Source organism: Garra rufa, chromosome 3 (genome assembly GCF_049309525.1).
Source record: "Garra rufa chromosome 3, GarRuf1.0, whole genome shotgun sequence".
NCBI lineage: Eukaryota > Metazoa > Chordata > Actinopteri > Cypriniformes > Cyprinidae > Garra > Garra rufa.
Window position 1 is genome coordinate 4,448,437 of NC_133363.1, and position 15,412 is coordinate 4,463,848.

Sequence of the window (15,412 nt, forward strand, 5' to 3'; positions counted from 1 at the left end):
GGTTTCAAATATGATTTTGTCCATCTTTTTAATATTATTATCTACTATTATCACTTTTATTTTGGATATTGTAGGTATTTTATTTTATATGCTATTTTGCAACATTTTGTTCTTCCTCATTATGTTGATCCATTAGTGTTGTATTGCTATTTTTTGCCTACAGATGGAGACAAATATGATCTTATAGTCCTTGATCCACCATGGGAAAACAAATCTGTCAAAAGAAGCAACAGGTATAAGTGTATTCCGTACCTGTTCTATGACTATGAAATGATTAATTCTAAGCCTGTAATAGACACTGCTGTGGACTGACGTTGATATCCTGCTGTGATTGACAGATACAGCTCTCTGCCATCCTCTCAGCTCAAGCAGCTTCCTGTGCCGGCACTGGCTGCTCCAGAGTGTTTGCTGGTTACGTGGGTAACTAATCGGGCAAAGCACCTGCGTTTTGTCAAAGAAGAGCTGTACCCGTATTGGGAGGTTGAAGTGCTGGCAGAATGGCTCTGGGTGAAGGTAGACACAACCATAGCTTCACAAAAAGAGGAAAAATAAAATCCTGATTAGGAGGAAGAGACAGCAATAACTCTTTGGTATTCAGCCTAAACAGAATAAATAACAACCCTAATATGTCACAAGTTGAACAGGTATATTTGGAGCAATAGCCAAAAATACATGGTATGGGTCAAAATTGTTGATTTTTCTTTTATGCCAAAAATCATTAGGATATTAAGTAAAAATCATGTGCCATGCAGATATTTTGTACATTTCTAACTATAAATATATCAAAACTTAATTTTTGAATAGTATTAGAACTTCATTTGGACGACTTTAAAGGTGATTTTCTCAGTATTTTGATTCTAGATTTTCAAATAGTTGTATCTCAGCAAAATATTGTCTATATTGTCAGCTTTCAGATGATGTATAAATCTCAATTTCAGTAAATTGACCTTTGTGACTGGTTTTGTGGTCCAGCGTCATTTGTTCTGTAGATTGTACCCTCAAAAATTGCGCTGTTAGGTCATATTTTTAATATTTAATAATCAGGGGAACACATTTATACCTTTTATATTTAAAAAATATCACCAAATTTCATATCATACCGATATAGTAAAATATTCAAAACCTTTTTTTTTTTTTGTCTTAAATAGCCAAAGATTATAGAGGCTTGTTTCTGAAACTGAATGAAAATAATAATAAGGTAACAATAAAATAAATAAAAAAATAAAAAAACATGTTTTCAAATGAAATGAATGTAGCATGTTTTATTTCATTAATATTTATTATTAAAAAAAATGTGTTTTGAGGGTCTTTAATGGCACTAGACAATATTTACCTCTAAGTGATGCACCATTTATTTTAAAAAATAAAAAATAAATAAAATGCTGATTAGGAGGAAAAGACAGCCAAAAATGCCATAAATCATTAGGATATTAAGTTATTGTTCCATGAAGATATTTTGTAAATTTCCTACCATAAATATATCAAAACTTAATTTTTGATTAGTAATATGCATTGCTAAGAACTTCATTTGGACAACTTTAAAAGTGATTTTCTCAGTATTTTGATTCTAGATTTTCACATAGTTGTATCTCAGCAAAATATTGTCTATATTGTCAGCTTTCAGATGATATATAAATCTCAATTTCAGTAAATTGACCTTTGTGACTGGTTTTGTGGTCCAGGGTCACATTTGTTCTGTAGATTGTACCCTCAAAAATTACGCTGTTAGGTCATATTTTTAATATTTTATAATCAGGTCCACACATATAGCCATTTATACCTTTTGTATTTTTTAAAAAATCATCAAATTTCATACCATACCGATATAGTAAAATATTCAAAACCTTTTTTTGTTTGTTTGTCTTAAATAGCCAAAGATTATAGAGGCTTGTTTCTTAAACTGAATGAAAATAAATAAAAAGGTAACAATAAAATAAATAAAAAATAAAAAAACATATTTTCAAATGAAATGAATTTAGCATGTTTTATTTCAATAATATTTATTCTTTAAAAAAATGTGTTTTGAGAGGCTTTAATGGCACTAGACAATATTTACCTCTAAGTGATGCACCATTTATTTAAAAATAAATAAAATGCTGATTAGGAGGAAAAGACAGCCAAAAATGGCATAAATCATTACGATATTAAGTTATTGTTCCATGAAGATATTTTGTAAATGTCCTACCATAAATATGTCAAAACTTAATTTTTGAATAGTAATATGCATTGCTAAGAACTTCATTTGGACAACTTTAAAGGTGATTTTCTCAGTATTTTAATTCTAGATTTTCAAATAGTTGTATCTCAGCAAATTATTGTCTATATTGTCAGCTTTCAGATGATGTATAAATCTCAATTTCAGTAAATTGACCTTTGTGACTGCTTCTGTAGATTGTACCCTCAAAAATTGTGCTGTTAGGTCATATTTTTAATATTTTATAATCAGGTCCACACATATAGCCACTTAAAAAATCACCAAATTTCATACCATTCCGATATTGTCACGACCACACACAAAGGGAGAAGGTGAGTATCTTTCAAGGTATTTATTAACAAACGTGCACAGTTCAACACACGTGCAAACGGGTGAATAATGTCTCTGTGGTCAAATCTTCAAACATAACACAACAGGTGAGTTCAAGTTCATAAGGATCATAGCGTTAGCAACAGTCACTTCCCTCTGACACGATTAACGTGTTTCACAGGAGAACATCAGAGCAATCCACGGGGAGCACAGGAGAACATCAGAAGAATCCACGAGAAGCACAGGAGAGACAACAGGAGGGGGAGAAGATCCACAGAGAAGCATCCATGCAACTTCGATACCAGCCGGTGAGTGAGTGAATGAGGTAAGTATTTGAAGGGTGTGGTGATTGCTGGTGCAGGTGACGGTGATTAGAATTCTGGTGATGGTTCACGGGTGTGCTGTGGTGGTGATTGGCTGGTTGGTGGAGGATCGTGGTGATTGGGGCTGAGGGAACGTGCAGAGGGTGTGACATCACCCCCTCCTCCACGGGTGACTCCTGGCACCCAAGAACGGCGACGGGGACGACCACGACCTCTGGGAGCTGGGCGTTCGGGATGTTGGCGGTGGAATTCCTCGAGGAGAGTCGGGTCCAGGATGTCGTCACGGGGTATCCACGATCTCTCCTCGGGTCCGAACCCCTCCCAGTCCACTAGGTACTGGAGCTGGCCGTTCCGCCGCCGGGAGTCTAGGATTTCTTGGACTTGGTAGATGTTATCTCCAAGGATCTCTGGCGGGTCGGGAGGAGGAGGTGACTCCGATTCTGTGGAGGAAGGGAACAGGGGTTCAGTGTGGCGTTTGAGTAGGGAAACGTGAAACGAGGGAGCGATTCTGTAATGTGGAGGTAGGTTTAGACGGTAGGTGACAGGGTTGATTTGTGAGTGCACGGTGAAGGGCCCTATGTAGCGGGGACTCAGCTTCCTGCTGGGCAGCCGGAGGCGTATGTCTCGAGTGGACAGCCATACTTGGTCCCCGGGGAGGTAAACTGGGTTGGGTAGCCTACGACGGTTGGCGTGTTCCGTATGCCTCCGTACTGCCCGCTGGAGATGGACGTGCGCTGAGTCCCACACCCTCTCGCTCTCTCGGAACCAGTGATCTACCGCGGGCACCTCGGAGGACTCTCCAGTCCATGGAAACAGAGCTGGTTGATAACCTAGAATACATTGGAATGGGGTTAGACCAGTAGAGGTTTGACGGAGGGAATTTTGCGCATACTCAGCCCACGGTAGATACTGGCTCCAGGTGTTTTGATGTTGGGAACAGTACGTCCGAAGGTAGCGGGAGATTTCCTGTATTTTCCGTTCGGTCTGCCCGTTCGTTTGAGGGTGATATCCGGATGACAGGCTGACTGTGGTACCCAGGAGTTGGAAGAAGGCCCGCCAGACCCTGGAAATGAATTGGGGTCCCCGATCGGACACGATGTCTTCTGGGAGTCCGAAGTTCCGGAATACATTGTGGAACAGTGCTTCTGCGGTTTCTAGTGCTGTGGGGAGACCTTTGAGAGGTATTAATTTGCAAGCTTTTGAGAATCGATCGACTACCACTAAAATTGTGGTGTAACCCTGAGAGGGGGGCAGGTCTGTGGCGAAGTCAATGCCCAAGTGTGTCCAGGGTCGGCGGGGAATAGGTAATGGTTGTAATTTACCTTCAGGTAAGCGGCGTGGGGTTGTGTTAACGGCGCAGACCGAACATCCTTGGACGTACCGTTCCACTTCCCTGCTCATGTTGGGCCACCAATATTTCTGCTGGAGGAGCGAGAGGGTTCGCCTGCTGCCAGGATGTCCTGAGCCGGGGGACGTGTGCGTACTATCCAGCAGAAGGGGTCTGAGACGGCTTGGGACATAGACACGACCCGGGGGAAGCTCCGGTGGTGCAGGTTCCTCGAAGGTGGCGGCTCGTATATCTTCATCCAGCTGCCATAGTATGGGTGCGAGAAAGACAGATGGGGGTAGAATTGGATCAGGATCGTCAGAGGTAGGTTCAGGTGAGTACATACGTGATAGGGCGTCTGCTTTGGTGTTTTTGTGGCCGGGTTGGTAAGTAATGTTGAAATCGAATCGGGCAAAGAATAGTGACCAGCGAGCTTGACGGGCATTTAGTCTCTTGGCGTGCTGAATGTACTGGAGGTTCTTGTGGTCGGTTATTACGGTGAAGGGGAACTGGGCTCCTTCCAACCAGTGCCGCCACTCTTCGAGGGCGAGCTTTATTGCCAGCAGTTCGCGGTCTCCAATTCCATAATTCTGCTCGGCTGGGGTGAGTTTCTTGGAATAGTACGCACACGGATGGAGGGATCGGGGTTCATCAGACCACTGGGACAGCACAGCTCCTACGCCTACGTCCGCCGCATCAACTTCCACCACGAAGGGCCTTGAAGGGTCGGGGTGCTTGAGGATAGGAGCGGTGGTGAACATCAGCTTTAGACGGTCGAAGGCTTGCTGAGCCTCTGGAGTCCACTGTAGTACCCGGCGTCCTCCCTTTAAGAGGGAAGTGAGTGGAGCCGATAGGAGGCTATAGTTTTTTATAAAGCGTCGGTAGAAGTTAGCGAAGCCTAAGAAACGCTGAAGCTCCTTCACCGTCCTGGGCTCCGCCCACTTGGCCACTGCGTCCACCTTACCGGCTTCCATACGAACTCCCTCCGCAGTGATCACGTATCCGAGAAAGGAGATGGAGGGCTGATGGAATTCACATTTTTCTAATTTCAGATAGAGTTGGTACTCACGGAGGCGTTGGAGAACCTGGCGGACGTGGTCTTGATGTTCCTTTAGGTTACGTGAGTAAATGAGGATATCGTCAATGTAGATGATTACGAATCGATGGAGGTAGTCGCGGAAGATTTCGTTCATGAAATTCTGAAATACGGAAGGACTGTTAGCCAGGCCATAGGGCATCACCTGATATTCATAGTGACCGGTCGGGGTGATGAAGGCGGTTTTCCACTCATCTCCTTCTCGGATACGGATCAGGTTGTACGCACTGCGGAGGTCGAGTTTGGTGAAGATGTGGGCTTCCCGTAGTTCCTCCAAGGCAGCTGGCACTAGAGGAAGTGGATAGGCGAATTTCACCGTGGCGTCGTTGAGCACCCGGTAGTCAATGCAGGGTCTGAGCCCGCCATCCTTCTTGGGGACGAAGAAGAAACTGGATGCTGCTGGGGACGTGGAAGGTCTGATGAACCCCTGTTGGAGAGCCTCCTGGATGTAATTCTCCATGGCCTCCTGCTCAGGACGTGAGAGGGGGTAGATCTTCCCGTGGGGTAGTTTGGCGCCTGGCAGCAGGTCGATACTACAATCCCAGGGCCGGTGCGGTGGTAGTTGTGTGGCCCGTTCCTTGCTGAAGACATCGGTGAAAGACTGATAGACGGGGGGAATGGCGGTGGTGGATTGAGTGGCAGGGCTCTCTATGGTGGTGGCGTGCAGAGGGATAGGATGGTATGGAGACTCTGCATCCGACGAGGAAGGATGGTAGCCGTGGTTCCTGCACGTTTTGCCCCACTCCAGGACCTCTCCTGTGCTCCAATCTATGCGGGGTTGGTGCTTAATGAGCCATGGTCTGCCCAGGATGACATCCACGTTGGCTCGCGGGAGTACTAGGAGGGTTAGATGTTCACGGTGGTTGTGTTGGGAGACGAGGGTCACTTTTCTGGTCCGGTGAGATATCTTACCATCGCCCAATGGTGAGTTTTGGATTGTGGTAATTTGGTATGTGACCTCATTTTGAACGGTGGGAATTCGATATTTAGCAATGAAGTGTGATGAAACAAAATTGCCAGCCGCTCCGGAATCCACGAGCACATAGATGGGGAGAGTACGAGAGTTTACTATTAGTTCAGCGGTAATATGGGGTAAGAGAGACATGGCCGGAGTAATAGATACAGTACTCACCATTGGACGAGGCGGGCGGACTGGACAGGCACTGATGAAGTGAGAGGCTTCTCCACAATATAGGCACAGACGATTATTAATTCGTCGTTTCCTCTCCGCAGGATCCAGGCGATAGGAGTCCGTAATCATAGGTTCTTCCGCATCTCGTTGGGGTGACGGTGTTCGAAGTGGAGGGAAGCTAGGTACAGACTTTGTAGAAGGACATGCTGAGAGATGTTGAGAGATGCCTACTGCCTTCTTAATAAAGGTTTCCAGCGGTACGTTGTCATCGTAAATGACCATATGCTTGCGGATCTGGGGTTTAAGCCCCTTACGGTAGGCTGCTAGGAGAGCGATTTGGTTCCAACCACTGGTGGCCGCTAGGGAGCGGAAGCGCAGGGTGTATTCGTGAATATTGGACGCACCTTGATTCAGAGTGATCAGTTCATCGTGTACGGAAAGGGGAGTGAGCACAGCTCCAAACACGTCCTTGAAGTGGGCAACGAAAGCATTATAGGAGATTAAAGCGTCGCTCCGTGAATTCCAGAGTGCGTCTGCCCATTGAAGTGCCTGCCCAGTGAGGAGGGAAATCATAAAAGATATCTTAGAAATTTCGTTAGGAAACTGGTGTGCGTTGGCTTCGATATAGAGGGAACTTTGCAGGAGGAAACCATTGCAGCCACCCGGGTCTCCGGAATAACTCATAGGGCGAGAGAGGGGCGTGTTGGAAATCGTCGTTGGAGCAGCAGGTAGAGATTGACGAAGGACGTTTACCATATCCGAAAATGGGTCAGGGGTGTCTTCGGTGATAGTGGCGCTCGCCTCCATGAGTGACGCGGTGAGTTAATACTTTTTGGGCTGGTATCCTGTCACGACCACACACAAAGGGAGAAGGTGAGTATCTTTCAAGGTATTTATTAACAAACGTGCACAGTTCAACACACGTGCAAACGGGTGAATAATGTCTCTGTGGTCAAATCTTCAAACATAACACAACAGGTGAGTTCAAGTTCATAAGGATCATAGCGTTAGCAACAGTCACTTCCCTCTGACACGATTAACGTGTTTCACAGGAGAACATCAGAGCAATCCACGGGGAGCACAGGAGAACATCAGAAGAATCCACGAGAAGCACAGGAGAGACAACAGGAGGGGGAGAAGATCCACAGAGAAGCATCCATGCAACTTCGATACCAGCCGGTGAGTGAGTGAATGAGGTAAGTATTTGAAGGGTGTGGTGATTGCTGGTGCAGGTGACGGTGATTAGAATTCTGGTGATGGTTCACGGGTGTGCTGTGGTGGTGATTGGCTGGTTGGTGGAGGATCGTGGTGATTGGGGCTGAGGGAACGTGCAGAGGGTGTGACAGATATAGTAAAATATTCAAAGTCTTTCTTTTCTTTTCTTTTTTTGTCTTAAATAGCCAAAGATTATAGAGGCTTGTTTCTGAAACTGAACGAAGATAAATAATTAAAAATATATATTTTCAAATGAAATGAATGTAGCATATTTTGTTTAAATAATATTTATTTTTTTAAATGTTGTGTTTTGAGGGGCTTTAATGGCACTTGAATGTATTTACCTCTAAATGATGCACCATTTATTTTTATAAAAAATATATGAATGCTGATTAGGAGGAAAAGACAGCATTAACCCTTTGGTATTCAGCCTAAATCAGACTAAATAACAAAGCAGTCATAACTCATGAGTCGAACAGGTACATTTGTAGCAATAGCCAAAAATTCATTGTATGGGTCGAAATGATTGATTTTTCTAAAATCATTAGGTTATTAAGTAAAGATCATGTGCCATGAAGACATTTTGTAAATTTCCTGGCGTAAATATATCAAAACTTAATTTTTGAATAGTAATATGCATTGCTAAGAACTTCATTTGAACAACTTTAAAGGCGATTTTCTCAGTATTTTGATTCAAGATTTTCAAATAGTTGTATCTCGGCCAAATATAGTCTAATCCTAACAAACCATACATCAATAGAATGTTTTATTCAGCTTTCAGATGATGTATCAATCTCAATTTCAGAAAATTGACCTTTGTGACTGGTTTTGTGGTCCAGCGTCATTTGTTCTGTAGATTGTACCCTCAAAAATTGCGCTGTTAGGTCATATTTTTAATATTTTATAATCAGGGGAACACATTTATACCTTTTATATTTAAAAAATATCACCAAATTTCATATCATACCGATATAGTAAAATATTCAAAACCTTTTTTTTTTTTTGTCTTAAATAGCCAAAGATTATAGAGGCTTGTTTCTGAAACTGAATGAAAATAATAATAAGGTAACAATAAAATAAATAAAAAAATAAAAAAACATGTTTTCAAATGAAATGAATGTAGCATGTTTTATTTCATTAATATTTATTATTAAAAAAAATGTGTTTTGAGGGTCTTTAATGGCACTAGACAATATTTACCTCTAAGTGATGCACCATTTATTTTAAAAAATAAAAAATAAATAAAATGCTGATTAGGAGGAAAAGACAGCCAAAAATGCCATAAATCATTAGGATATTAAGTTATTGTTCCATGAAGATATTTTGTAAATTTCCTACCATAAATATATCAAAAATCATTTTTGAATAGTAATATGCATTGCTAAGAACTTCATTTGGACCACTTTAAAGGTGATTTTCTCAGTATTTTGATTCTAGATTTTCAAATAGTTGTATCTCAGCAAAATATTGTCTATATTGTCAGCTTTCAGATGATATATAAATCTCAATTTCAGTAAATTGACCTTTGTGACTGGTTTTGTGGTCTAGCGTCATTTGTTCTGTAGATTGTACCCTCAAAAATTACGCTGTTAGGTCATATTTTTAATATTTTATAATCAGGTCCACACATATAGCCATTTATACCTTTTGTATTTTTAAAAAAATCATCAAATTTCATACCATACCGATATAGTAAAATATTCAAAACCTTTTTTTGTTTGTTTGTCTTAAATAGCCAAAGATTATAGAGGCTTGTTTCTTAAACTGAATGAAAATAAATAAAAAGGTAACAATAAAAAAAAAAAAAAAAAAAAAAAAACATATTTTCAAATGAAATTAATTTAGCATGTTTTATTTCAATAATATTTATTCTTTAAAAAAATGTGTTTTGAGGGTCTTTAATGGCACTAGACAATATTTACCTCTAAGTGATGCACCATTTATTTTAAAAAATAAAAAATAAATAAAATGCTGATTAGGAGGAAAAGACAGCCAAAAATGCCATAAATCATTAGGATATTAAGTTATTGTTCCATGAAGATATTTTGTAAATTTCCTACCATAAATATATCAAAAATCATTTTTGAATAGTAATATGCATTGCTAAGAACTTCATTTGGACCACTTTAAAGGTGATTTTCTCAGTATTTTGATTCTAGATTTTCAAATAGTTGTATCTCAGCAAAATATTGTCTATATTGTCAGCTTTCAGATGATATATAAATCTCAATTTCAGTAAATTGACCTTTGTGACTGGTTTTGTGGTCTAGCGTCATTTGTTCTGTAGATTGTACCCTCAAAAATTGCGCTGTTAGGTCATATTTTTAATATTTTATAATCAGGTCCACACATATAGCCATTTATACCTTTTGTATTTTTTAAAAAATCATCAAATTTCATACCATACCGATATAGTAAAATATTCAAAACCTTTTTTTGTTTGTTTGTCTTAAATAGCCAAAGATTATAGAGGCTTGTTTCTTAAACTGAATGAAAATAAATAAAAAGGTAACAATAAAATAAATAAAAAATAAAAAAACATATTTTCAAATGAAATGAATTTAGCATGTTTTATTTCAATAATATTTATTCTTTAAAAAAATGTGTTTTGAGAGGCTTTAATGGCACTAGACAATATTTACCTCTAAGTGATGCACCATTTATTTAAAAAAAAATAAAATGCTGATTAGGAGGAAAAGACAGCCAAAAATGGCATAAATCATTAGGATATTAAGTTATTGTTCCATGAAGATATTTTGTAAATGTCCTACCATAAATGTCAAAACTTAATTTTTGAATAGTAATATGCATTGCTAAGAACTTCATTTGGACAACTTTAAAGGTGATTTTCTCAGTATTTTAATTCTAGATTTTCAAATAGTTGTATCTCAGCAAATTATTGTCTATATTGTCAGCTTTCAGATGATGTATAAATCTCAATTTCAGTAAATTGACCTTTGTGACTGCTTCTGTAGATTGTACCCTCAAAAATTGCGCTGTTAGGTCATATTTTTAATATTTTATAATCAGGTCCACACATATAGCCACTTAAAAAATCACCAAATTTCATACCATTCCGATATAGTAAAATATGCAAAGTCTTTCTTTTCTTTTCTTTTTTTGTCTTAAATAGCCAAAGATTATAGAGGCTTGTTTCTGAAACTGAACGAAGATAAATAATTAAAAATCTATATTTTCAAATGAAATGAATGTAGCATCTTTTGTTTAAATAATATTTATTTTTTTAAATGTTGTGTTTTGAGGGGCTTTAATGGCACTTGAATGTATTTACCTCTAAATGATGCACCATTTATTTTTATAAAAAATAAATAAATGAATGCTGATTAGGAGGAAAAGACAGCATTAACCCTTTGGTATTCAGCCTAAATCAGACTAAATAACAAAGCAGTCATAACTCATAAGTCGAACAGGTATATTTGTAGCAATAGCCAAAAATTCATTGTATGGGTCGAAATGATTGATTTTTCTAAAATCATTAGGTTATTAAGTAAAGATCATGTGCCATGAAGACATTTTGTAAATTTCCTGGCGTAAATATATCTTAATTTTTGATTAGTAATATGCATTGCTAAGAACTTCATTTGAACAACTTTAAAGGCGGTTTTCTCAGTATTTTGATTCAAAATTTTCAAATAGTTGTATCTCGGCCAAATATAGTCTAATCCTAACAAACCATACATCAATAGAATGTTTTATTCAGCTTTCAGATGATGTATCAATCTCAATTTCAGAAAGTTTATGAGATTTTCTGAAATTGATTTCCCTTTATGACTGGTTTTGTGGTCCAGGGTCACATTTGGTCTGTAGATTGTACCCTCAAAAATTGCACTCATATTTTTTTACATTTTCTAATTATGTCTGCAAATATAGCAATTTATACTTTTATATATTTTTACCAAATTTCATACCATTCTGATATAGTAAAATATTCAAAACCTAATTTGGTTTTGGTCTAAAATAGCCAAAGATTACAGAGGCTTGTTTCTGCAACTGAATGCAAATTAAAAAAAAGTAACATAAATTAAAAAAACATATTTTCAAATTAAATGAATGTAGCATGTTTTGTTTCAATAATATTTATTCTTTAAAATTTAGTTTTGAGGGAATTTCATGGCACTAGACAATATTTACCTCTGATGCACCATTTGTTTTTATACAAAAAATTAAAAATAATACAAACATATTTTAGTTTATTTTCAGTAAATGCAATGTTTGGGTAAAAAAATGGAGCAAATGTGTTTAAAATGCAATGCATGGAATGACAAATATTTTATTTAATTAGGTTTTTTTTTAGACTACATCGTCATGGCTGATTTGTAGATTGCTCTGTATTGCCATTTATTTCCTATAGTGGGCATTTTTGACAGTGAAGATCACGTGTGTGACTATTTACTAAAGATCATTTAGCCTTATGTTCACATTCTTTTTTATTATGGCAAGTATCACGAAAGTCACCAATTTTCACACCATTCCAATGAAGTAAAAAAATGTAAAACCCAATTTTTTTTGGTCTGAAATGGCAGAAGACTATGGAAGCTTGTTTCTACCACAGAATAATAAATAAAAATAAGGTAATTACCTTAGAAGTCTGACTTTATATCTCACAATTCTAAAGAAAAACTTCTCAATTGTGCGATATAAACTCACAAAGAGAGAATTTTGAGAAGTTTTTTTTAGCAGAAGTTTAAACAAGCAGAAACAATCTTACATAAAAGACCACCAGAGGATTAGATTAAAGATGAAAATACTACATGTGAAAAATGACTAAAAATGAAACTGAAAAGGATTATTGAAATAATGTAACATGTTATCATTGAAAGTAAAAGTCTCCAGTTGTAGTGAAGACAAGTCTGTCTGAATCTCCAGGTGACCCGATCAGGAGAGTTTGTGTTTCCTCTGGATTCGCCACACAAGAAACCTTACGAAGTGCTGGTGCTGGGCAGGTACCGATCTGCCACTGATCAGTCAGTCAGGTAATGTGTGTTTGTGTCCCGTTAACATTTTCTTTCTTCCATCTCTTTATGATCTAAAACTCATTGTATGTTGCAGGTCTTCAACAGCGGAGGGTCTTCCAGAGCAGCGGCTCCTAATCAGCGTCCCGTCAGTCCTGCACTCCCATAAGCCTTCATTATCAGGTGCACACACTTAAAACATGTCACTGTTATTAGATCTGTGATTCTGCAGTCAAAGCAGCTACTTTTATTTTAGTGCACACTACATATAATATCTTAGACACATAATTGATCATATGCACGGAGCGTTCTTTAGATCTTGCGCATAATGACAATGATAAGCTCATTTTGTATGTGTCTTAAGTCGCTGGGGTATATTTGTAGCAATAGCCAAAAATACATTGCATGGGTCCAAATTTTTGATTTTTCTTTTATGCCAAAAATCATTAGGAAATTAAGTAAAGATCATGTTCCATGAAGATTTTTTGTAAAATTTCTACTGTAAATATATCAAAATGTAATTTTTGATTAGTAATATGCATTGTTAAGAACTTAATTTGGACAACTTTAAAGGTGATTTTCTCAGTATTTAGATTTTTTTGCACCCTCAGATTCCTGATTTTCATATAGAAGTATCTCGACCAAATATTGTCCTATCCTAACAAACCATACATCAATAGAAAGCTTATTTATTGAGCTTTCATGTGATGTATACATCTCAGTTTTGTAAAAATTTAACCTTATTGCTGGTTTTGTGGTCCAGGGTCACATATAGATGGACACTCTTGAGACTCCTCTACTGTCTCGCTCTTATCAGAAACTGAGAAAAGTAATAATTGCAACGTCGTAAATAATGGTAACGGCATGAACACTCAGTTTCATATTATTTAACAACATATCATTAAAATGCGGAGCCTGCTAATCCCAGGAGTGTACCTGCATAGTTAGACATTGAAATGCTGACAGCTAAACACTATCATAATGTTAGTGATGCTTCTCTTCAAGGACATCTTAATCGTATTCTTGATAATCAGTAACTTGCCTTCATAGTCATGAACACATTTTTAAAATCTCGCGATATTTTAAAGCCTTCATTAATTTTTTAATTTACAGCTGTGCAATAAAATGCACTTCAAAGATTCACTCTTCATTCATAAAGACGACATGGAAAAGAAATATTTTTATGGAAAACAATGACTTTTTAAGAGGAAATTGACTTGAAATGACCCATACAACCAGAAGATGGCAGCAGAGGATCAATCATTGGCTGCAGCTGCCATTTCAAATCTCTAGTTTTTTCAAGTCTTGCTTTTCGATTTATTATAAAATAGTTGGTTAACAAATGTTAGCACTTTTACCACACTGAAGTATATAGTATAGCAAGTGCAGAAAGTCAATAAAATAAAATAAGCTCAGACACAAACAGCTTATAAGGGTGAATTATTTAAACACTTATAGGTCACTACAAATTAAATGTTAAATATTAAGGCTATAAGAATGACATAATGCACTCAATATGAATCCATATAAATAGCCTATATTTAACAATCACAAACTTGTTACTACTGCAGCTCGATTTTTGACATCAGCTTGTCAGATGTTTTGTTCGGTTATTACTGTCAATCATAGCAATGACTCGCTCATATTTAGCAGATTTACTCGCGTAATTTTGTTCAACTCATGTTTGTCGTTTGGCCCTCTTAGACAAACAAACTTTTCTTTGATTGTGAATTGATTATGTAGAAAATGAGCAAAGTACACTGCTATTACGGCTCAGTACTGTTGACCAGAAATGACAGAGCTGGCTTGTCTAAAACAAGGAAGTAATCTGTGCATGTGGTCAATTGTGTTACAAAAAGAGTATTGACAAGATTTATAGGTTTGGTGCTGATTCTTTCTCTGTTGTACTACAGCTGTGTTAAAGCCCTACATTAGCCCCAAGCCCAAGTGTCTGGAGTTGTTTGCCCGAAGTCTTCAGTGCGATTGGACCAGTTGGGGAAACGAAGTCATCAAGTTCCAGCACAGCAGCTATTTCACCAGAGAGAGAGCCGAGGAGCCATCCAAGACATCCGAGACGCCAATTACACAGTAGCTCATGGACTGTCATATAGGGAAGCCCAATATTTTATGGTGTAAACTTTCAATTAGTTAACTGCATTCAGTGGACATTATTAACGGAGTAGTTCATTCCCAGAACAAAAATGTACAGATAATGTACTCACCCTCTTCTCATCCAAGATGTTCCCGTCTTTCTTTCTTCAGTTGTAAAGAAATTGTTCTTTGAGGAAAACATTTCAGGATTTCTCTCCATATAGTGGACTTCTATGGTGCCCCTGAGTTTGAACTTTCAAAATGCGGTTTAAATGCGGCTTCAAAGGGCTCTGAACGATCCCAGACAAGGAAGAAGGGTCTTATCATCTTGTCTAGATCTGGGTGAACTGTGTATTCCGGTTCAATACAGTTAGGGTATGTCGAAAAACTCTCCTTTTCTCCTCCAACTTCAAATTTGTCCCACATCGCTGCAGAAGTGAATATGCAAAGAACGTCGAACGCCAATGAGATTTGAGTTTGTCGACATACCCTAACTGGCTAGACAAGAGGAGTGTTTGAGGTTAAAAACTAAATAAATTGTAATTTTTTTTTTTTTTTTTTTTTTTTTTTTTTTTAGAAAATATCCAATCTTTTCGCTAGATAAGACCCTACTTCCTCAGCTGGGATCATTTAGAGCGCTTTGAAGCTGCATTTAAACTGAATTCTGGAAGTTCAAACTCAGGGCACCATTGAAGTCCACTATATGAGAAAAATCCTGAAATGTTTTCCTC

At 38.0% G+C, this 15,412-nt stretch overlaps 1 protein-coding gene across 1 annotated transcript in view; it reads left to right on the forward strand.

Annotated features, from left to right (window-relative positions):
* LOC141330811 (N(6)-adenine-specific methyltransferase METTL4-like) overlaps nucleotides 1-15,195 on the forward strand; it is a 16,194-nt gene extending 999 nt beyond the window's left edge. The window contains exons 2-6 of the mRNA XM_073835571.1: nucleotides 164-233; nucleotides 339-513; nucleotides 12,505-12,611; nucleotides 12,688-12,773; nucleotides 14,504-15,195. Of these exons, the coding sequence (XP_073691672.1) occupies nucleotides 164-233; nucleotides 339-513; nucleotides 12,505-12,611; nucleotides 12,688-12,773; nucleotides 14,504-14,682 (617 nt within the window). The 3' untranslated portion in view covers nucleotides 14,683-15,195. The remainder of the gene's footprint in view (nucleotides 1-163; nucleotides 234-338; nucleotides 514-12,504; nucleotides 12,612-12,687; nucleotides 12,774-14,503) is intronic.
* The last annotated feature ends 217 nt before the right edge of the window (nucleotides 15,196-15,412 follow it).